Raw genomic sequence first — 23,672 nt, 5'->3', positions numbered from 1 at the left:
GGGCAGAGGAACAATCAAGTAGAAGAGAGGACAAAAGATTATTATCTGGAACAAAATATCCAGTAAAATCAGTAGACTTCAAATTGGACCTCTTGGACAGTTTATCAGTGATTCCTTTGTTGGAAGACCAACAATGGCAAACAAGCTTCCATAGATACCTTGAGAACATAAGTAAGAGCCCAAAGGCCTAACACTGGAATGGAGACAACAACTCCCATTCCCTCCAGTCAACATGGCTAATGGTCAGGGATTATGGGAGCTGTGGCCCAGCAACATCTTGAGGGCCACAGGTTCTCCAGTCCCCCTGACATCTAATCTACCGTCCTGTTATCCACACCGGCTAAGCGGATACCGCTGGGAAGCTCACAAGCAGGACATGAGGGCAACATCATTCTCCCGCTTGCATTCCCTCAGTGACTGGTATTCAGTGCCTCTCAATATACTGGTTGCATGTAGCCATCATAGCTAATAGCCACCGACAGATCTACCCTCCAGGCCAGAGGTCATCAATTTTGGGGGGCCCGTGGACTCATTTGGGTTGTTGAGTAAGTGCCAAGAGTCTGTTATCGCCATCTCCCCTGGACGACTGCCCCACAGGAGTGACAGAAAGAGAGAGCATACACAATGCTTTTCCAAGGAATCTAGGTAAATATCAGCTCCAGCAGAATTAATCTGAGCCGTGAAAAGCACATAGGGCTAAAAGAGGAAGTGGGAAAGAGCGTCCCTGTTCCAACTTCCTCCTTCAACTCGATGTACTTTTCAAGGGAGAAAAAAAGGAACCACCCTCACCACTTCATGACCATAGGGGCAGAGTGAGGCTTTGTAGCTGCCAGGGGAAGACTGCGCCCACAGGCACCATGCTGGCAACCACTGCTCCAGCCACTGTCCACCACTTCTGGTCTTCCCAGGGATGTGCAACTACAGGGGAGAGCTGGGCATGTGTCCTCTCAGTTCACACAGGGCAGTGATGAGGGACTTTGCTGTACAGGTCCTTGTCCTGGGTCAGACCCTGGCCCATCTGTCTCCTTATGGCTCCCAAAGATCTGCTCTGAAGGCCTTCCCATCTTTGGCCCTTGAGATCCTTTCATGCCCAGGGACTGAGCACAGGGCCATCTCTATGCAAAACAGGGGACCTGCCGCTGAGACACAGCCTTCCCTAAATTAGTCTCAGCTGAGCACTTGTGTGTAGACATAGTTTTCAGAGTGCCACCTGCAAGACCCTGCTGGGGTGGCGCACCACCCCGGCCGATGCCACGCCTCTCCCCATGGCAGCTGCCATAAGAGGGGCCCTCTGGTGGTGACCTACTTCTCTTCTTCTTCTTCCGCCTCTTGCCCCTCTTCCCCAGGCCGGCCGAGGACTCGGAGCGTACGGAGGAGCTGTTGATGCTGGCGCTGTCCAGGTCAGATTCCTCCCGTTCTTCCTCCTCGCTCTGGAAGGGAAGCCAAGTGGCATGTGGTTATCTCTCCTGCTTCCAGGGCCCCTTCCCCACTGCCACCCACCTCTTAATTCATATGAGATGTCCGGTTTTTCGCAGTTGTGGGGAGGCCGTGGGGAAGCTAGGAAGATCGGGAGCTTGGGGGCCTGTTGCTGCTGCTGCTGAGCCCAGAGTTGCAGGCATGTGGACAGTGATTCTGCACAAGCCCAGGAACATCCATCCTCATGACTCTTAAAAGAGAACCCAGACAGGAGCCTACTCACCGAGGAGACCTTTTTCCTCTTGCTGGCAATTCCTCCGAAGCGGAATTTCAGAGCCCCTGCCTTCTTCCCTTTCCCCTTCTTCTTGATGTCTTTGGTGTTCTTAATTTTCTTCCGCACACCGGGACCTGAGGGAGCAGAGAGGCGTTGGCGACGGAGGCTGCCCAAATTTCATTGCCTCTCCCAGATCCTAGAGTCCCAATTATGGCCCTTGTTTAAGCATTCAGAAGAGGGCCTTCTCCTGGGCTTCGCACTTTCCCAGCCCTCATTGTTTTGCCAGTCACGTCCCGCTCATCCTGGCCCATCAGTTGCTTATAACTCGTTTTAGTCCAGTCGCTGATTGGCCACACTGCAAGGAATGGACTGTTTGGGCCCACCCTACAATTGGAATTTGGAGAACCCACTTAGGACCCCTGCAGACACTCCTCCTGCACCCAGAAAATAGAGAGGGCGGCAAGTCCGAAGCAGAAGCTCACATGGAACACTTGCCTAATATGAGATCCTCTCTCTCTCTCTCTCTCTCCCCCCCCCCGAGGAAGAACTCCAACCTATGTATTTTCAGGATTGGGACCTTCGTGATGCACCCAGAAAGGTGAGGCTGCACAACTTGAGATTTAAGGAAACACAAACCTGAGGTGCTCCTCCCTGGAAGATGCGGTGCAAGCTGTAACTCAACTCCTGTCCAACCACCTACTGGTTGAACAGCTCCTTTGATGCTCAGCACTCTGGTCCCAAGAGCCTGACTCTGGTCTCGCCCTTCTCTGCAGAGCAGTCTTCGCCAACCTCCTGCTTTCCAGGAGTTTTGGATTAGGATTCTGGGGCCAATGGGAGTTGTAGTCCAAAACGTCTGGAGAGGCACTAGGCTGGCAAATGCTGCTAGAGGTTAAGCCAGTGCCCAGTGAAAGGGCCTCTTTGGTGGTTGCCCCCTCTGTGCAATTTCTTTCCCAGGGCAACCTATCTGACAGCTTTAGTCCTAACTTTTAGGCAGCAGGCCGTCCAGTTCATCTGGCCAGCTCGCTGGGGGAAGTGAAGCTGTTACACTGCCCCCCCGGCAGGTGGGTCAGCACAGGGCAAATTCAGCGGCAGAGACAATCCAGCACCCAGGCCAGTGTGTTTGCACCACACAAACCTCCCCACCACCTCACCCCTCTCCCCACCCAGTGCGGAATGGCAACCTCCCTGCCTCTGCTCCACCCTGCCGGAGGGGAGCTGCTAGCTTCTTTTAGGCTCCCTGCATGATGCAGAACCATGATCTTCCGGGTTTCTAGATCTTTCATGCAGTCTCCTGGAGCAGAGGACACACCCTGCTGCAGACGTTTCCTTCCCAATGTTTGGAAGTTGGCGTCGGAGACGCAACGGAGAAGGCAGTACCAATGAGCCTCATCTTCCTCTCTGCCTGACTTCCCTGTGAGGGTCACCTGAGGGAGCGGGGATTGCTTCACCACTACAAAGATTTCATAACTAAATAACTTGGGAGGCTTATTTTAGGGCACTGTAGCCCTTGGTTTCAACTTCACTGTGGGTTGTCCTGCCTTGTTTTGTCTGTAGTTTTCAGTGGCTTTAGTGCCAGCTGACGTATTTTGCTGCTGTTTTGTACTTGTTTTAAATTCAAAATCAAGAGCTTTGCAGCGCATTATAATTCAAGGCAATGCAAAAGGCACATGCCGCCATATTAAAGTTAAAAGGGACTTGCATAAATGTCAAGTCAAGGTTGTGCGTTGGATGCAACTAAGCCCTACGCAAAATAGACCCAAGTTAATTTCAATGGGTCTACACTGACTATATTTCCTAATTAACCTGCCTGAGATGTAATCTATGGCAGAAAGGCAGGATGCAACTCTCTTAAATCTCGGCCTGGCAAGCAATGACAGCTATCATTGGCACCTGGTACCATCCACTGCATCAGGCTGCCGCACTGGGCGAGATGGGAGGGACGGCTCCTTCCATCGGCTCTGCTAAAAGACCAGCTCCATCACGCACCTCCTGCCCTTGAACTGTTTCCACCACAGCTGGTCATGGTAAGGATTTATAAACCTTAATCTAACTTGAAGAATTGGCAACTGAGTCTCTTTCTGCCCCTTTTTCCTTCTGAGCCGTGTCTTTCAGATTGTAAGCCTATGGACAGGGACTCTTGCTTTAGTTGACTGTAGTAAGCTGCTCTGTGAGCCCTTTTGGTTGAAGAGTGAGGCCCAAATGCTCCAAATATACAGTGGCATGAAAAAGTATTTGCCCCCTGTCTGATTTCTGCGTGGTTGCATATTTTTGACACTGAATGTTATCAGATCTTGAACCAAAACCTAATTAACTTTCCTCTTCTCCCAGGCATTTTAGCATGTGTTTTTAAATTGTTTTTTAAAAAAGTGTTCTTAAATTTGTGTATTTGTTTGTAATGTTTTAATTGCTGTAAACTGCCCAGAGAGCTTCGGCTATGGGGCGGTATACAAATGTAATAAATAAATAAACAAATATTAGAGAAAAGGGAACCTGAGTGAACAGGCAACACAAAATTCTGATACTTATTTCATTTATTTATTAAAGAAAGTTAAGCAATACCCAATGCCCCCGTGTGAAAAAGTAACTGCCCCGCTAGTTAACTCAACCCAATGAAAGGGATTATTTGGGCCAGCCCTGCCCAAAATAAATCTGACTAACTTTGGCCCTTGCCATCAGATTGAAGTTGCCAGCACACAGGTTCCAAAGCCACATCATGCCATGATGATCCAAAGAAATTCCTGAACACCTCCAGAAAACAGTTGTTGATGCATACCAGTCTGGAAAGGGTTACAAAGCCATTTCTATGGCTCTGGGGCTCCACCAAATCACAGTCAGAGCCATATTGACAAAATGGAGAAGGTTTGGGACAGTAGTGAATCTTCTCAGGAGTGGTCATCCTGCCAAAATCCTTCTAATAGCAAGGAGTAAAATCATCCAGGAAGTCAGGAAGAACCCTAGAACAACAGGATCTGCAGGCCTCTCTCACCTCAGCTAAGGTCAGTGTTCTTGACTACACCATCAGAAAGACACTGTGAAAACATGGAACTCATGGCAGAGTAGCAAGGTGGAAATCACTGTTCGCTAAGAATATGAATGCTTGCCTAGAGTTTGCCAAAAAGTACCAGGATGATCCTCAAGAGTTCTGGAACAATGTTCTATGGACAGATGAGTCAAAGATGGAACTTTTGGGGTGACATGGGCCCCGTTCTGTCTGGCAAAAACCAAACATTGCATTCCACATGAAGAACCTCATACCAACGGTCAAGCATGGTGGTGGCAGAATCACAGTTTGGGGATGCTTTGCTGCATCAGGACCTGGACAACTCACCATCATTGAAGGAACCATGAATTCTGCTTTGTATCAAAGAATTCTACAGCAGAATGTCAGGCCGGCCGTCAGCTGAAGCTGAAGTGTGGCTGGGTCATGCAGCAAGGTAATGATCCAAAACACACAAGCAAGTCTACATCAGAACGGTTGAGGAACAAGAAATTTAAAGTTTTGGAATGGCCTAGTCCAAGTCCAGACCTAAACCACATTGAGATGTCGTGGCAGAACTTGAAAGGAGCAGTTCATGGTTGAAATTCCACAACTGTCACTGAGTTAAAAAGCAGTTCTGCATGGAGTGGGCCAAAATTCTACCACAGTGCTGACAGACTGATCAAGAACTACAGGAAGCATTTAGTTGCAGTCATTGATGCTAAAGGTGGTGTAAGCAGGTTTTGAATCTAAGGGGGCAATTACTTTTTCACATGGGGGCATTGGGTGTTGCTTAACTTTCTTTAATAAATAAATAAGTACCAAAATTTTGTGAGGTTTGTTCACCAGGTTCCCTTTTCTCTAATATTAGGTTTTGGTTCAAGATCTGATAACATTCAGTGCCAAAAATATGCAACCATGCAGAAAATCAGACAGAGAGCAAATAGCTTTTCATGCCACAGTACATATATAAAAATTATCTTCCTTGCACTGTCTCTCTCGGAGTCCCCTGAACTGAGCCACCTGGCTCCAGCAAGGGCAACATTACAAGACACAGCTAGAAGTCTGTGCAGAATGCAGCGGCGCGTCTGATTGCAGGCAGCCGCCGTAGAGATCACATCACTCCTGTGTTGAAGGAGTTGCACTGGTTACCGGTTGTGTACCGAGCCCAATTCAAGGTGTTGGTCTTAACCTTTAAAACCCTATACGGTTGTGGCCCAGCTTATTTGAAGGAGTGCCTCCAGCATCGACAGGGTTGCCGCTCAACAAGATCAACCTCAGAGGGCCTTCTCTGGATCCACCAGTCAAGACAGCTAGGCTGGTGAGGACTCGAGAGAGGGCCTTCTCAATAGTGGCCCCCGCCCTTTGGAACTCTCTCCCTAGTGACCTACGCCATGCCCCGTCTATAATGAGCTTCCGCAGGACCCTGAAGACTTGGCTTTTTAGGCGGGCGTTTGAGATGGGCTAGTTTTCTACTGTTTTTAAATTTTAATTGTTTGATATACTGTTTTATCTTGTACGTCGCCCAGAGTGGCTGGACAACCAGCCAGATGGGCGACTAACAAATTTAATAATAAATAAATAAATAAATAAAAGTCATGCACTCTTTAAGGGGGGAAAAACACCACCCCATTGCAATCAGCTGAATCCCAAGTGATCCTGGGGACTCACATGCACCCATTAATAATCACTGCCTCTATCTTGAACTATACAGTCTGCATCTATATTGGAATTGTTCTTAGACTTTTAATTGTTTTATCTCCTGTGTGTTTGCTGCCCTAGAATCCTAGAATCGTAGAGCTGGAAGGGACCCATAAGGCCATCAAGTCCAGCCCCCTGCTCAATGCAGGAATCCAACTTAAAGCATACTGGGCTCCTTCAGAAGGAGGAGCAAGATAATAATAAAAACAAGAACTTTACCCTTTCCTTCCTTGGTTTTGGCTTTCCTGATGGCAGGTGGCGGCGGCAGCAGTTGCTGGGGGCTGGCGGTCAGCGGGGCCGGGGCAACAGCAACAGTTTCCACAGCCGCAGCTATGGCGGCAGCGGCAGCAGCTGCTGAACTGCCTTTGAAAGGATTGTTGGCGCTGAACTCCCGCCACTTGGCCCCCAGAACAGTCATCATCTTGGACATTGGGATTTTGGGGTTCCTTTTGGCAACTAGAGGCCTGGAGAAGAAGCAGAAAGGGCAGGTTATTGCTATCCATTGTGCCAGCATCAGGGGCAGCATATATTGTCTGTCCTTCTGTCCAAAAGCAGCTATGACGGGCACATCAATGTTGATTAACCATCTGCCAGTTAACTGATTCGGTTATACATCTCCATGTTATCAAAATCAAGGTACTTGGTGCTAATTATTAGGGCAATTCTATGCACGTTTATTCAGAAGCAAGTCCAACAGGGCTTGCTTCCTAATAAGTGCATTTTAGAACCACCACCTGTGATCCTATCTACACTTACTTGGACGCAAGCTCCCTGGAGCTCCGCCACGGGGAAAGCTTTTGAGGAATTGCTCAACAGGAAGGGGGCTGTTCATCTTTAGTTGTTTAATCAGCCGGGTTAAATGTCAAAGGCATAGTTATTTTTATTTTGGAGGGCAGGGGTAGAAGTCCAGTACATTGCTGGTGTAAGAGACAAGAAAGGAAGATAAACGTTTTCCTTCTAAAAATGGCAGCAGTTCTTAACTCATTAATACACAAGGCACATGGAGAAGGGCCACTGATGAAGACAGCAGGCTCTGGGCCAGTTCATGTGGGGAAAGGGGGTATTGGGCTTCAGAGCCACCACAGGATTTATAAGTCAAAGCCAAAACTGTGAACTGAGCCCAGAAACTAATCAGCAGCCAGCCAGTGCAGTCCAGCCAGAATCGGTATCATATGCTCAGACATTCTGGTCCCAGACAGCAATCTGGCTGCTGAACGGCACCAGCTCCAGTTTCTGAACCATCTTCAAAAGCAGTTCCACGTACCATGCACTGCAGTAATCCAGCCTGGAGGTTACCAGAACATAGCTAAGCTATCCCTGTCCAGACAGGGTTAGGAGCTGGTGGAATGCACTCTGCGCCACTGAGGCTACAGCCAGAATCCAGAATCTGGATTCAGAAGTGCATCCATGTATTCCACAGGTCAGCCAGGGCTTCAATAGGAATGCCAGCTATATCAGCCAGAAAATTCCCCAGAGCTGTCTGGAAACCAATTGGATCCATCAGTCTCCAAGGGTGAACCATTCTCATGGGTCCATGAGTGGGTTAAAGCAGCTGGAAGTCTAAATCTCTAAAAGTCCAACCATGAGAAGGGAAGGATGTTAAAATCCCCCACTCTGAGATCACTCTCTTCCTACCCAACTAGGAAGGCCAGATCCAGAATGTGGCTTGCCACAGGTGTTGGGTTAGTGACATGTTGGGACAGTGTCATGGTGGCCATGAAGTCCTGAGCCACCATAGACCAACACATCCAAGACCACCTCTGTTGCCTCAGGAAAGGAGACTGCTGGGGAAGGAGGCAAGCATTAGACTTCATTAGATGCATGGATGGTTCCCTAAATTAATAGGAATAAAGGAAAGCCTTGCAGCTGTGGATCAGGCCAAAGGACCATCTAGTCTAGCATCCTTATTTTCCACAGTGGTCAACCAGATGCAGAAGCCCATAAGCAGCGCATGAAAGCAACAGCCCTTCCACTGCTGTTGACCCCGTCCAAAGCATCTGATATTAAGAGATATATTGCTTCAACTTATGGAGGTTGCACTCAGTTCTCATGGTTAACAGAGGATGATAGACACAAAGAAGTCTAATCTTTCAGAGGCATAGAAGCCATTGGCCATCCACGCATCCAGTGGCCGTGAGTTCCATGGGTTCCACATCTGGATCTCACAGGTTTACTGCATTGAACAAAGAGCTCCCATTTAGTTATCTTTAGCAAGTAGACTTTGACAGACCTCCCCCTTCCATTCACAGAAAGCCAGAACGTCAGTCCAAGTTCCTGCTGACCAGACCTGACCAAACCGCCTACCTAAGAAACTGGCTGAAAGCCTTGTAATTCGTCAGCATGTGATAGTCTTCTTTGGAAAAAGCATAGTCCACATCATCCAACCCCCACTCTTCCATGAGTTGGGCCGAGGTCTTGGGCTCCTAAGGGAAAATATAAACCAACAGTGAAGACAGGACAAAAAGCAGCCCCCTCACCCCCTGCCCAAACGCAAACAACATGAGGGGTTGCTCCTGAGGTCCCAGGGCAGAGCTAGCTAAAGCGGTCAGCAAATCAAGTCAGGCACCCTGCCATGCTGTCTTTCTGAAGGAGAATGCAACCACTTTACACAATGGCTGCTAGAAGCAGATTTCAGGCCAAGATCCAGCATAAGAAGAGCTCAGCTAGATCAGACTGAAGATCCACCGTCTGGCATCTGGGAAGCCTATCAGCAGGGCAAGAGCTCTTTGCCGCTGTTACTCTCAAGAATCAGTATTCAGTGCCACAGTGCCCTTGAACATGAAGGCCTCCATCTACTAGCCATCATGACCAGTAGAGCCATTCCTAGACTCAATCTCTATGAATTAGTCTTGTTGTTGTTGTTGTTGTTATGTGCCTTCAAGTCAATTACGACTTATAGCGACCCTATGAATCAGCGACCTCCAATAGCCTCTGTCGTGAGCCACCCTGTTCAGATCTTGTAAATTCAGGTCTGTGCCTTCCTTGATGGAATCAATCCATCTCTTCTTTGGCCCTCCTCTTTTTCTACTCCCTTCTGTTTTTCCCAGCATTATTGCAGTTTTCTTCAACATAAGTGAGGAATATCTTGAAGGGGTCATGTTTGGCAGAATGTGACTCCCAACAGATAATAGTCCCCCATGATTGCTGATTCATAGGGTCGCCATAAGTCATGATCAACTTGAAAGCAGGAGACCATTCAAAGCAGGAGACCATCTAGGGAGGCGATTGGACCCTTGGATGATAAGGGAGTCAAAGGTGTACTAAAGAACGATAAGGAGATTGCGGAGAAGCTAAATGAATTCTTTGCATCTGTCTTCACAGTGGAAGATATAGGGCAGATCCCTGAACCTTAACTAACATTTGCAGGAAGGGATTCTGAGGAACTGAGACAAATAGTGGTAACGAGAGAGGAAGTTCTAGGCTTAATAGACAATATAAAAACTGACAAATCACCGGGCCCAGATGGCATCCACCCGAGAGTTCTCAAAGAACTCAAATGTGAAATTGCTGATCTGCTAACTAAAATATGTAACTTGTCCCACAGGTCCTCCTCCGTGCCTGAGGACTGGAAAGTGGCAAATGTAACGCCAATCTTCAAAAAGGGATCCAGGGGGGATCCCGGAAATTACAGGCCAGTTAGCTTAACTTCTGTCCCTGGAAAACTGGTAGAAAGTATTATTAAAGCTAAATTAACTAAGCACATAGAAGAGCAAGCCTTGCTGAAGCAGAGCCAGCATGGCTTCTGCAAGGGAAAGTCCTGTCTCAGTAACCTATTAGAATTCTTTGAGAGTGTCAACAAGCATATAGATAGAGGTGATCCAGTGGACATAGTATACTTAGACTTTCAAAAAGCTTTTGACAAGGTACCTCACCAAAGACTTTTGAGGAAGCTTAGCAGTCATGGAATAAGAGAAGAGGTCCTCTTGTGGATAAGGAATTGGTTAAGAAGCAGAAAGCAGAGAGTAGGAATAAATGGACAGTTCTCCCAATGGAGGGCTGTAGAAAGTGGAGTCCCTCAAGGATCGGTATTGGGACCTGTACTTTTCAACTTGTTCATTAATGACCTAGAATTAGGAGTGAGCAGTCAAGTGGCCAAGTTTACTGACGATACTAACAGGGTTGTTAAAACAAAAAGGGATTGCGAAGAGCTCCAAAAAGACCTCTCCAAACTGAGTGAATGGGCGGAAAAATGGCAAATGCAATTCAATATAAACAAGAGTAAAATTAAGCATATTGGAGCAAAAAATCTTAATTTCACATATACACTCATGGGGTCTGAACTGGTGGTGACTGACAAGGAGAGAGACCTCAAGGTTGTAGTGGATAGCACGATGAAAATGTCGACCCAGTGTGCAGCAGCTGTGAAAAAGGCAAATTCCATGCTAGGGATAATTAGGAAAGGTATTGAAAATAAAACAGCCGATATAATGCCGTTGTATAAATCTATGGTGCGGCCGCATTTGGAATACTGTGTACAGTTCTGGTCGCCTCATCTCAAAAAGGATACTGTAGAGCTGGAAAAGGTTCAGAAAGAGCAACCAAAATGATCAAGGGGATGGAGTGACTCCCCTTTGAGACAAGGTTGCAGCATTTGAGGCTTTTTAGTTGAGAGAAAAGGCGGGTCAGAGGAGACATGATAGAAGTGTATAAAATTATGCATGGCATTGAGAAAGTAGATAGAGAAATGCTAGAACTCGTGGACATTCAAAGAAGCTGAATTTTGGAAGATTCAGGACAGACAAAAGGAAGTACTTCTTTACTCAGCGCATAGTTAAACTATGGAATTTGCTCCCACAAGACGCAGTCATGGCCACCAGCTTGGATGGCTTTAAAAGAAGATTAGACAAATTCATGGAGGACAGGGCTATCAATGGCTACTAGCCGTGATCGCTGTGCTCTGCCACCCTAGTCAGAGGCAGCATGCTTCTGAAAACCATTTGCCGGAAGCCTCAGGAGGGGAGAGTGTTCTTGCACTCAGGTCCTGCTTGCGGGCTTCCCCCAGGAACCTGGTTAGCCACTGTGAGAACAGGATGCTGGACTAGATGGGCCACTGGCCTGATCCAGCAGGCTCTTCTTATGTTCTTATGAAGGCACATAACAACAACAACCAGAAGTATAGTTTCCAAATCATGTGAAGTATCGGTTCTCCTCTATTTGGCACTGGTTAGGTCTCATCTTTACTGCACCCAGTTCTGGACACCACAATTTAAGAAGGATGCAGACAAACTGGGACAGGTTCAGAGGAGGGCAACAAGGATGATCAGGGGACTGGAAACAAGGCCCTATGAGGACAGACTGAAAGAATCAGGCATGTTTAGCCCTGAGAAGAGAAGACCGAGAGGAGATGTGATAGCACTGTTCCAGGACTTGAAAGGTTGACACACAGAGGAGGGCCAGGATCACTTCTCAATAATCCCAGAGTGCAGGTCACAGAATAATGGGCTCAAGTTGTAGGAAGCCAGATTTCAACTGAATATCAGGAAAAACTTCCTAACTGTTAGAGCGGTATAACAATGGAACTAATGACCTAGGGAGGTGGTGGGCTCTCCAACACTGGAGGAGTTCAAGAGGCAGCTGGACAGCCACCTGTTGGGGATGCTTTAACTCGGATTTCTACATTGAGCAGGGGGTTGGAGTCGATGGCCTTAGCGGCCCCTTCCAGCTCTACATTTTTATTAACATCTGGAGGGCCCTCACAGGTCCCTCCTCCCTACACTGCATCATCATCATCATCCAGATTACAACCCTGTGCATTAAAAATCCTAATCCCACACCAAGAAAAGGTGGACTCCACAATCTGTATGAATCATGGATATTATTTTGCTTAATTCCTTCTATACTGTTTTTTTAGTTTGCATAATTTATTCTAGTTTTGCTACTCATAGAAAGGAGCTTTCCAGGTAGTGGAAGCCCCACCCCCACAAATGGAGATCTTTTCGAGCTGCAGCTCTGTCTCCTGAGAATTCATCCGATGCTGCCCACAGACACCTCAATCTTTTCTTAATGGTCTTTACAGGCTGCAACCTTAATTCACAGAAAGCTTGAGGTGCTTTATTTCCCACAGAAGGCACTCACCTGGCTGTAGTCGTCTTTGTATCCATGCCGTTCAGGAGGCGGCTGCTTTAGAGGGGGAGAAAACATTGTAAATGTATCTTTAGAGAGAAAACAGCTTCCAAATCCATTGTGCACATGGCCCTTTGCTTCACTAGGAAGCTCTGGGTGACCTTTTGGGGGCTTCTCATCTTATGAAGTCTGTGCCTGATTAGTTTAATCAATGCTGTGGCATCAGGCACACATAGACCCTTCCCCGGGCCCCAAAGAACCACACTTCCTAGGGGTTCCTGGGGGCAGCCAAGCAATTCCAAGGCCCACTCACAGGGCCATTGGCAGTAGCCACAGGTAAGCCATTCCCTATGGTCCTTTCTGTCCACCCTAAGAGGCAGCAAGCCTGTCATAAGTTCCTGATGCCTTGGGCAGGATTTGCCCTTCAGTACACCAACAAACTTGAAAAAGGAAACCTTTGCATAGACAGGACTACATTGGATTTTGGGTGCGCATCACCATCTCAACCACAGAGCCGAGTGGCTTCGAATAAACACAAATCCAGTCTATTCCCATGGATACCACACACCCAGCTACTTGTGCACACCGTCTGTAGTGCGGTGCAATGCCCTCTCCTCATCCTCCCTTCCCCACTGCAGCATGAAACTGCCGGTTGCAACATCCCAAGATATCTAGAGTTGAGGCACCTTCAGGCCTCCTTCTTCATTCTCCTCCTCATTGCCATCTTTCCTTTTGTGCTTCAGTTTTTTCTCCTTTTTCTCTTTCAGCTTCTTCTTCTTCTTTTTGTTCGGGGAATAGTCACTGCCCTCACTCTCCGATTTTTCTCCCGGCCGCTCCTCATTTTCAGAGATTTCATCATTGTGGCTCCCCTAAATTTCAGCAAAAGGAAACACATGAAAGAAACGTAAGCGGCAGAGGGGAGTGAAGCTTCAACACACACACAGACGCACACCCTCCTGCGCTTCAAGGTCGTGGTACAGATTGTTAAGGCTGGAAGGCAACTTAAACGATACCTGTTCTGTCCCTCTACCTCTTTCCTCACATCTCTATCACAAATGTCAAAAACCCCACGTATGGGAAGGGTTCAGCAACTAGGGGGTGCCATCTGCCCTCAGGGTGTATCAAAATGGAAGACTGTTGTTAAAAGATATACAGTAGGGCCCCGCTTCACGGCATTCCGCATTACGGCGTTCCGCTGATGCAGCAGCTTTCAAGCAGGGGAAATTCCCCATTTTAAAGCCGATTTTGCTGTTTTGCAATGTTTTCGTGTCATTTTTTCGCGACGCAGTCCATTATGGGGCCCTGCTTTATGGCGATTTCCGCTTTACGGCGGGGGCCTGGTCCCTAACCCGTTGTATTAGCGGGGCCCTACTGTATACTGTATTTTTAATATTTAAACCTCGTTGTTTTAAAAAAATAGTCGATTATACTATTTAATATTTTTTAATAAAATAGATTAAAAATGCTTTAAGATGAAATCTTAAATTTAATATATGAATGCATTAAGGTCTACACTCATGATCTCTTAACAGTAAATGCAAGTCCTCTAACAAGTGTAGTTAAAGCCTGCTTTGCTATGTGAAAATAAAAGAGCCACTGGATAAAAAACCGACCTAGGGGTTTTTTTGGGGGGGGGGCTGTCAAGCATTATAAATATGATCCAATCAACCTAAATGCTCATGGTTGGCCATGGTGGGAAGAGGAAGCTGAGCAAGATGGACCTTTGGTCGAATTCAGCAAGGTCCCCACTGACCATTCCTAACCCTCACTATTAGCATGGTCATCCATACCTGTTTCTAGCATGGAACCATTTCACATATTACTTATCAGGAAACCAGAGTTTGCCACTGAGGATTCACTTATAGGAAGCTGCAGCCGATCATAGCCACCCGAACAGCATGCCTGGCATGACACTGTCAGCTTACAAAGTTTTGTTGAATTTGCACATTACATTTGTTTAGGTCTCCACTTAAAACTTTCCTGAGCGTAAACCTTAAATATAATTGTAAATTCTCCTATTCAGATGCACAAACTTGTGACTGACTAGTCTGAAAGATGCCAATGCTGCTTTAGAACAACCTTTTTGTATTGAACAGGGCTTTTGCAGTCTCTCTTTTCGTCTGGAAAAGGCCACAAGTACCAAGAGTGAGGACTGATAAAGCCAGTAAGGTTTCAGCACCCTGGACAGAAACAAATCCGCATAATGGGGCAGACAAATTTATTATTTATTTATTTATTATTTATTATTTCAATTTATATACCGCCCTTAGCAAAATAGCTCTCAGGGCGGTGAACAAACAAGATAAAATACAATATATCATAATAAAATACAAAAACATATACAAACAACAAAAAGCACAGCAAAAACAAAATAAATACTACAAAAATTAAAAATACAGATTAAAAGATTAAAAAAGATTAAGAAGATTAAAATGCCTAGGAGCATAAAAAGGTCTTTACCTGGCGCCGAAAAGATGGAAGTGTAGGCGCCAGGCGTACCTCTTCGGGGAGGCTGTTCCACAACTCAGGGGCCACCACAGAAAAGGCCCTAGGTCTAGTAACCACCCTCCGGGCTTCCCGATGGGTTGGTACCTGGAGGAGGGCCTTAGATTCTGAACAAAGTGAGCGGGTAGGTTCATAGCGAGAGAGGCGTTCCACAGACAAAACAGTGTTTCCTAGCACCACTGGATTGCTATGCACAGTAACTTGGCCACCAGAATTCTGAAGGACATTCCACATAGTCCTTTTTCTAAACAGAGGTATTATTTATGTATTATTTATTTATTACATTTATATACCGCCCCATAGCCGAAGCTCTCTGGGCAGTTCACAGCAATTAAAAACAATAAAAGCAAATATACAAATTTTAAAACACAAAAAAACAATTTAAAAACACATGCCAAAATGCCTGGGAGAAGAGGAAAGTCTTGACCTGGCGCCGAAAAGATAACAGTGTTGGCGCCAGGTGCACCTCGTCAAAGAGATCATTCCATAGTTTGGGAGCCACCACTGAGAAGGCCCTCTCCTTTGTTGCCAGACTCCCAGCTTCCCTCGGAGTAGGCACCCAGAGGAGGGCCTTAGATGTTGAGTGTAGTGTACGGGTAGGTTCATGTCAGGAGAGGCATTCCATCAGGTATTGTGGTCCCAAGCCGTGTAAGGTAAATACTTTAGGTATATCATCTCTCTAGATAAAGCCAATTTGCAACATTACACCCCACTTTAGAGCAGGACTGGGGAACCCTTTTCAGTCCAAGGGCCACATTCTCTTCTGGTCAGCCTTCCTGGTGCTGCACGCCAGCAGGGGTCAGGGATACAGGCAAAAGTGAACAGAGCAACAGATGCAACTCTTACCTTTCCACTGCAAGCTACATCCCACCCACACAAATCTCAGAGGCTTCTACACACCCATCCCATCTCTCCACCCTCTCTCCAGGTAAGCAAGAGACATTATCGCAATTCAAGGGCACGTTCCACCCAGCCAAAAGCTCTCACAGGTACTGGGCAGGACCAGTGAGGAATGTGGCTGGGGAAGCAGTCCTCCAAGGACTGGATAGAGGCCTGGATGCTGTGTGTCTCCATGCTGCCCCCCCATACACACCCAATTTAGAGTGACCAAGATTTATTTATTTATTTATTTAATTTATGAGATTTGTTAGATGCCCATCTGGCAGAGGTTAATCTGCCACTCTGGGAGACTTACAACCAAACACAAGTACATTTCATATAAACATAATCAAAATCCTAAAAATTAGAAATTAAAAACTAAAAGCTTAAACATTTAAACCCCCCAAAACCTGCAATCTGCCAGCCTAAATTTGAGTTTAAACCCCCCAAGAACTGCAATCTGCCAGCCTAATCCCCTTCCCATGCCTGGGTAAAAAGCCAGGTCTTCAAGGTCTGCCAAAAGCATAGCAAGGAGGGGGACTGACGGAGGTCAGTTGGCAACAAATTCCAAAGCATAGGAGCCACAATAGAAAAGGCTCTAAACCTTGTCCTCACCAACCTCGCCTCTTTTACTGGAGGTATAAGAAGTGACCATTCAAGGACGATCTTGTAAGCCGGTGCCCCTGGTGCGAATGAAGGCGACTCTTTAAATAGAGTGGGCCAGCCTCATGAAGAGCCTTATAAGTTAAAGCCAGGATCTTAAATTTGGCCCGCGCAACCACAGGTAGTCAGTGCAATTCCTTAAGGACAGGTGATATGGTCACGGCAGTGACTGCCCTTAATCAGGCGAGCTGCCGCATTCTGCACTAGCTGCAGTTTACGAACCGTAGTCCAGGGAAGACCAACATAAAAGGCATTACAATAATCCAGCTGGGATAAGACCAGAGCATGTACTACTTTGGGAAGCAAGTGGCTCGGGAGGTAAGGGCATATCCTTCGGACAAGATGTAGTTGATAAAGCGCCGCCCGACTGACGGCCACTACCTGCGCCTCCATAGATAGTTGGGAGTCAAGAATGACCCCCAAACTCCGGACTTGATCTCTTAGGGGCAATAATACCCCATTGAGCATCAAATCAGTAATCCCCAATTTCTCTTTATCACCCACCAACAGAACCTCAGTTTTATCAGGATTCAGTCTGCTCATCCAAACCCTCACCGACTCCAGACACTTAGACAGCATTTCTATCGCTGCTGGTGGGGAAGATTTAAATGAGAGGGAGATCTGGGTATCGTCTGCGTATTGGTGGAATTGCAGCCTGAATCTCCTAATGACATCTCCCAGCGGCCTGATATAAACATTGAATAACATCGGGGAGAGGACAGAGCCCTGTGGCACCCCACACGTGAGAGGCCAGGGCTCCAAAACCTCATCCCTCAATACCACTCTCTGGTATCTCCCAGAGAGGAAGGAGCGGAACCACCGTAGAATGGTACCTCCAATCCCTAACCTCTCTAGGCGATCCAGCAAGATACTGTGGTCGACAGTGTCAAAGGCTGCCGAGAGATCCAGGAGAACAAGGAGGGTATATTCCCCTCTGTCCAGTGCCCTTCTCATATCGTCCACCAGGGCTACTAGCGCTATTTCTGTCCCATGTCTGGGTCTAAACCATGATTGAAATGGGTCAAGGTAGTTCACTTCCTCTAAGTACGTTTGGAGTTGGTTCGCCACTACCCACTTGACCAATTTACCCAGGAATGGCAGATTTGAGACTGGGCGGAAGTTGCTTAAATCCAAGGGGTCTAAGGAGGCCTTTTTCAAAGTTGGAATTATTACCGCCTCCTTGAAAGCAGATGGCAGATGACCTTCATCAAGGGACGCATTAACCACTGTCCTGATCCCCTCGCCCAGTTTGTCTCTGCAGCTCACAATGAGCCACGCTGGTCAGGGGTCGAGAATACAAGAAGTTGGTCTCAACACAGACAAGGTCTTGGCTACTTCCTCAGAGGAAGGGAGCTAGAAGCTATCCCAGGACCCTGAAGGTCCAGTGGTCAGCTCAGGTTCCATTGTTAAGGTTGTGGCAAGCAGAATAGAGCTCTTGATGTGATCAATTTTATCCGCAAAATGTTTTGCGAAGTCGTTACAGGAGGCCACGGTCTGATCTGATGGGTCCAGAGCAACTGGCCCTACCAAGCTATGGACCACCTGGAACAATCTCCTTGGGCAACGTTCCGCGGTCGCTATAGAGACCGCAAAAAATTCCCTTTTTGCTGTTCTCATCGCCGTCCGATAGGTAGCTGCTGCTGCTCTACGCCACATTCTATCCACCTCTGCATGTGTCTTCCGCCAACAGCGTTCCAGCCATCTTACCTCCTGCTGTAGGCCACGCAACCGAGGGGTATACCACGGTGCTGTCCTACATCTGTTTAAAGGGAGGGGGCGTTTCAGGGCCAGCCGGTCCACCGCCTTGGTCACCGCCATGTTCCACCTAGACACCAAGGTCTCAGCTGATTGGCCATCAGAAGTGTTTAGAAAGTCCCCCAATTCATGTATGAAGCCCTCTGGGGTCAACAGCCGCCTAGGGCGAATCATCCTGGTAGATCCTCCAGTCCTCCGAGGAAAGGAGGATAGGCAAAGATCTATTCTAACCAAATAATGGTCCGACTAGGACAAGGGGGCAGTGACCAACCCCCCAACTTCCAAGTCACTGCCCACCTCCCTGGAAAGAAACACCAGATCAAGGGCATGACCCGCAGTGTGTGTAGGCCCTGTTTGAATGGATTGTAGCTCCCAGGCTGCCATCGTGACCGTAAAGTCTCAGGCCCCTCCTGAGAGGAAGGCCTCAGAATGCACGTTAATATCCCCCAAAACAACCAAGTTGGGGGATTGCACCAGTAAATCCGATACCACTTCCAGCACCTCGGCCAAAGAATCCGAGGTGCAGCATGGTGGCCGATAAACCAAAAGGAACCCGAGACTACCCATTGGGCCCAGACACCAACAAAGGCAATCCACAATCTTAGTAGTACGAAGGGGGAACCTGGACAAAAACAGAGAGCTACGGTAAATAACCGCCACACCACCAGCCCGACCCCTACTCCTCGGCTGTTGCGCAAACAGGAATCCGGCTGGGCATGAGGCCGCTAAAATAGGACCCGCTGCCTCATCCAACCAGGTCTCCGTGATGCAAGCCAGATCTGCCCTCTCATCCAGGATCATATCATGGATGAGGAGAGTCTTTTCAGTAATCGATCTAGCATTAAATAGCAGCAGCCGGAGGCCAGAAGACAGAACCAGACGACTCCCTACACCTTTACAACTCTGATCTGGCCCCGAGCAGGTAATAGGAAGTATATATCGTTCGCCCCTGCCCAAAGGTCGATGAACCCTGCTCCTCCGACGGTAGGCGTTAGTCAATGTACTAATAGGTTGGTCACTGGACGGCTCTCCATCAACCCCCATGGGCAGACACATGATCCCAAACAGTCTCCCAGCAATCTATCAGGGGTCTTATTGGATCAGTAAAGATCCCTCTGTGCCCCGACGCCCAATCCAGGAATATCTGGCCTGCTAAGGGCCCCTATCACTCCTTGAGTTCAATCAACTTAATAGGCCCGACTCACACTACCAGTCTTCTAAAGTCGTTCTGCCCTTATCACCAGAGCAAAACCAGCCCCCCCACACAAAAAACCCCGCCGGCACAATCCTCCTTCTGGCACTCCAGAAAAGAATTACACTCAAAGCCAGAGCACCTACTAGGGGATCCCCAAATAAGCAGACTAAAACTCTTCACACAGCTCTCAAAAGGGGCTTCAAGGGGCAGTGCTCTGCACACTCCTCTACGATAGTAGTCTTGGGGGAGATACTAATCCCCACACTATAGAGGGGTAATTGGGAAGACCTCCACCTCCCCCCAGCTAGACATTTCTGCCTAATTCCCTATTAAATTGTTAGTAATCTGAAAACGTTCTTCTGGCCGGCAGAAATACTGCTCATCAGGAATTAGCTCCAGCACCGTAGTTGTTAATAGGATGCATTTCAGTCTGGTGTCTCAGCTTTGGCCATTCCGCCTTGGGTGCCCCTGTTAAGAGTCTAGCCTCTTGGTTTAGACTCCTGACAGCATTGCTCTCAGCTTCTTCGACACTCTCAAACCCCCTCACCACATTAAGGTGTGCATCCTAGAGGGGGAATAGATTACGTATAGATTACAGCAAAGCCTTTGATTGTGTAGATCACAAAAAACTATGGAATGCTTTACAAGAAATGGGGGTGCCACGGCATCTGGTTGCCCTGCTGCGCAAGCTATACTCTGCACAAGAGGCTACTGTAAGGACAGAATATGGAGAAACCGATTGGTTCCCCATTGGAAAGGGTGTGAGACAGGGGTGTATTTTATCACCCTATTTGTTTAATCTATATGCAGAACATATCATACGGAAAGCAGGATTGGACCAAGATGAAGGAGGTGTGAAAATTGGAGGGAGAAACTCTGCAACTACAAGGCACAGCTATGGGGACTCTCATGGCTCCATCATATGCAAATCTACTTATGGGTAAACTGGAACAGGAGATCCTCAAAAAAGCCATTAACAAACCGCTTATATGGTGGTGATACACTGATGACATCTTTATGGTTTGGACAAATGGTAAAGAGCGCACAGAACAATTTAAAAATTACATCAGGTCTATCTGTCCATCTATTAAGTTTACATTTAGTAGTACAAATGATAATCCATACATCCCTTTTCTTGAGGTCCTTCTCACCATTGAAAACAACAAAATAGCCACTGAGCTCTACAGCAAACCCACTGATGCCCACACCTATCTAAACTGGGAATCCTTCCATCTTAAGCATATAAAGAAAAACGTTATGTATAGCTTAGCTCTGAGAATCAAACATATTTGATTATATATATCAAACATGAAGATAAATACCTGAGAAAGATCAGTGAACTTAAAGAACAACTTCTGAGAGGATATCCTCCATATATTATTGATTGCAACATCCACCAAACCTTCATTATGTCCAGAGAAAACCTCCTCCATCATAATGAGGTTTTGAAGAAGAACAATTGAAGAACAAATTGAAGAACAATTTATTTTATTTGTGATAGATTTCCATCCAACATCTCCTAATATCAGGGAAGCTACCCATTGCTAGCAAACTCTGAACATCTTGCTAGAGCCATCAGCAGGCCTCCTGTTATAGCATTTTGCCAGCCTCCTAATTTACGCAGACTGTTGGTGAGAGCTGTGCTTAAGCCACCTGTCACCAATCCTGGTTCTCATCCTTGTCACTCCAAACGCTGCATCACCTGTGTGTACCTCAGGAAGACAGCTACTTTTACAAGCACTAGGACAGGCAGGACATATTACATCAAACAGAACATCACTTGCAGCTCCTGCAATATAATTTATGTCATCGAATGCAAAAGGCCAGGATGTCATGTCCAATACATAGGAAAAACCACAACTGACCTACGCACACGCTTCAGAAACCACAAATCAGCAATCTTGACCAAAAAAGTAGAGCAACCAGTTGCAAAACATTTCAACACTGAGGGCCACAGCCTGTTGGACTTTTCTATAACAGCAATAGAGATGCCAACAGATCCAGCAGCATTGACTAAAAGGGAGAACTTGTGGATATTTTCCTTGAACACATTGGCACCACATGGCCTGAACCTGGAGGACAGTACAAAACATCACTGAGCTTCTGCAAACGAAACCCCTCTGAGCATTCCACCCTCAAAGCTCAATAACTGCCACCTTGGTAACAGCATTTGTATGTTAGCAGCTGATGAAGGCGGAAGCCGAAACGTTTTGGTAATGCAATAAAAAACTCTGTTTTGTTAATCACAATTAAGTCCATATATTTTGCGGTGATTAACGGAATCCTTATAGGGATCCAGAGCAAGCTTGGGTGAAGTTCTATTTGTTGCTTTCAAAACTATCTATATCTATGTATTTATACATATATATGCTATGCAAATGCAATGGGTGAGATTCTCTGCACATGCCCCGAAACCTAGTTTCTTCCTTAGCTCTTTATGCTTAGTTTTATCTTCTCAGTTGAATTTGCATTTGCACAATAAATCACAGCACTCCTGGACATGAGTGCAGTTCTGCCAGTGAGCTGCCTTTTCCACACATCACCCATGCCTGTGCCTGCACAGCGTCCACTCTGCTGTGTTTGGGTATTCCTGAAGCAGCTCACATCATGGCCAGATGGATGTTCACATTTGATAAGAGCCCCAAATTCCTATCCTGGTGCCCTCCGGATGCTTTGGACTACAAGGCACATCAATCCCAGCCAGTAGAGCCCTGCTGATTGGGCTGATGGAAGTTGTAGTCAAAAACATCTGGAGGACACCAGGTGGGGAAAGGAGGGAGGGGAGGGGGAGAGCGAGCGAGAGAGAGCAGTTGCTAGCAATTTTTGGTCCTTCCAAGTTTTCCATTTAATAATAATAGTTAAAAAAAGGGGGGGAAAGAAAACTACTATCTCCTTTCACGGCAATATAAACAAGTTATAATTTAGGCCTGAATAATTGGTTGCCATGGCAATTCCCGCAGAACTGGCTGAAATCCCATCTCTCTCTCTCCCTGACAAAGGCCTCTGTCTACATATGTTCAGACTCAAATCAGAAGCCTAGTTGTTTTATGTAAATACATCTCCCTCCTTTTCGGCTTCTGCTGTCGGGAACCCAGCTGAGAACAATCAGCAGATGCATTTGGTTGCCAAAACGGCCGTCGCTGGGAAAAATTAATTCTCACAATCCAGAATGAGGCTTCAGGGCCAAAGCAAAGCAACAGACCTTCCACAGATACAGAAACACATATGCAAACAACAGCGCAGAAGAGGAGGAGGAAGGGCATTCCACCTCTCCTGCCCCCTCAACAAATCACGACTGCAGAGATGCATGTATCTGGAAAGGCTTGCATCGCTCAATGGCAGAGCGCTTGAGCAGAATACGCAGACGGTTCTGGGTGTCAGGACCCAGCATCTCCACTTGGAAGGACCTCAGGTCCTGTGGCTGGAACAGACCCTTGGCCAAGAACTATTGCCAACCAGAATTATTACTACTTATCCCTTATTAGCTCAAATGTAAATGGCCTGCCTTCAAGTCGATTCCGACTTATGGCGACCCTATGAAGAGGGTTTTCATGAGGCTGAGAGGCAGTGACTGGCCCACGGTCACCCAGTGAGCTTCATGACTGTGTGGGGATCCGAACCCTGGTCTCCCAGGACGTAGTCCAACACCTTAACCACTACGCCACCCTGCCTCTCTCAATTATTAGCTTATATGCCGCTTGGTGTCAACATAGGTTTCCAAGTGGCAAAACAGGCGTCAGAACGGACCGTGCAGAGCCAGGCAGATCCATAGAAGGTAGGTTTTATCACTGTGGACAAGCCTCTCATCTGACGCTGCCTTCTACCAAGCCAGGCCTGTTGGTCCATCTAGCTCAGGCCTGTCTCCCCAGCCTCCCCCAACGTGGCACCCTCCAGATGTTGCTGGACTACAACTCCCACAGTCTCTGACCACCTGCAGCTGATAGGAGCTTGGGCCCATCTGGAGGGCACCAGGTTTTGGGAGGTTGGTCCACGCTGCTGGTGGAGGGTCCCCGTGGTTTCAGACAGAGGCCCTTCCCAGCCCTATACGGAGATGCAGAGGATTGTACCAGAGGCCTTTTGCATGCAAAGTGTGTTCTCTACCAGAGCTACAGTCCTCCCACTAGCTAGCCAGCAAGAGCGAAGTTTCCCAGTTCAGCCTAAAAAAGAAGTTGGCAAAAGGGATTAGCCCACAAACTGCCTTTTTGGCCATTGCTGTGCCACAATCCAGTGAGTAATCTTGGCCT

The 23,672-nt window shown here is 47.2% G+C and overlaps 1 protein-coding gene across 4 annotated transcripts in view; it reads right to left on the bottom strand.

Annotated features, from left to right (window-relative positions):
• The window catches only part of CHD5 (chromodomain helicase DNA binding protein 5), a 110,393-nt gene that overhangs the window by 70,886 nt on the left and 15,835 nt on the right, over positions 1-23,672 (bottom strand). For 3 of the 4 annotated variants that reach the window (XR_009759493.1, XM_061601106.1, XM_061601108.1), the window contains exons 3-8: positions 13,118-13,300; positions 12,444-12,488; positions 8,673-8,791; positions 6,588-6,832; positions 1,700-1,824; positions 1,307-1,430 (exon numbers count right to left, since the gene is read on the bottom strand). Coding sequence is in view for 3 of the 4 variants with exons in the window: in XM_061601106.1 (XP_061457090.1) it covers positions 1,307-1,430; positions 1,700-1,824; positions 6,588-6,832; positions 8,673-8,791; positions 12,444-12,488; positions 13,118-13,300 (841 nt within the window). In the remaining variant the exon portion in view is untranslated. The remainder of the gene's footprint in view (positions 1-1,306; positions 1,431-1,699; positions 1,825-6,587; positions 6,833-8,672; positions 8,792-12,443; positions 12,489-13,117; positions 13,301-23,672) is intronic. The other variant, XM_061601107.1, reaches the window with a different exon arrangement.

This window comes from Rhineura floridana, chromosome 18 (genome assembly GCF_030035675.1).
Source record: "Rhineura floridana isolate rRhiFlo1 chromosome 18, rRhiFlo1.hap2, whole genome shotgun sequence".
NCBI lineage: Eukaryota > Metazoa > Chordata > Lepidosauria > Squamata > Rhineuridae > Rhineura > Rhineura floridana.
Note: the sequence above shows the minus strand (reverse complement) of the source record. Positions and strands in the feature narration are given on the sequence as shown.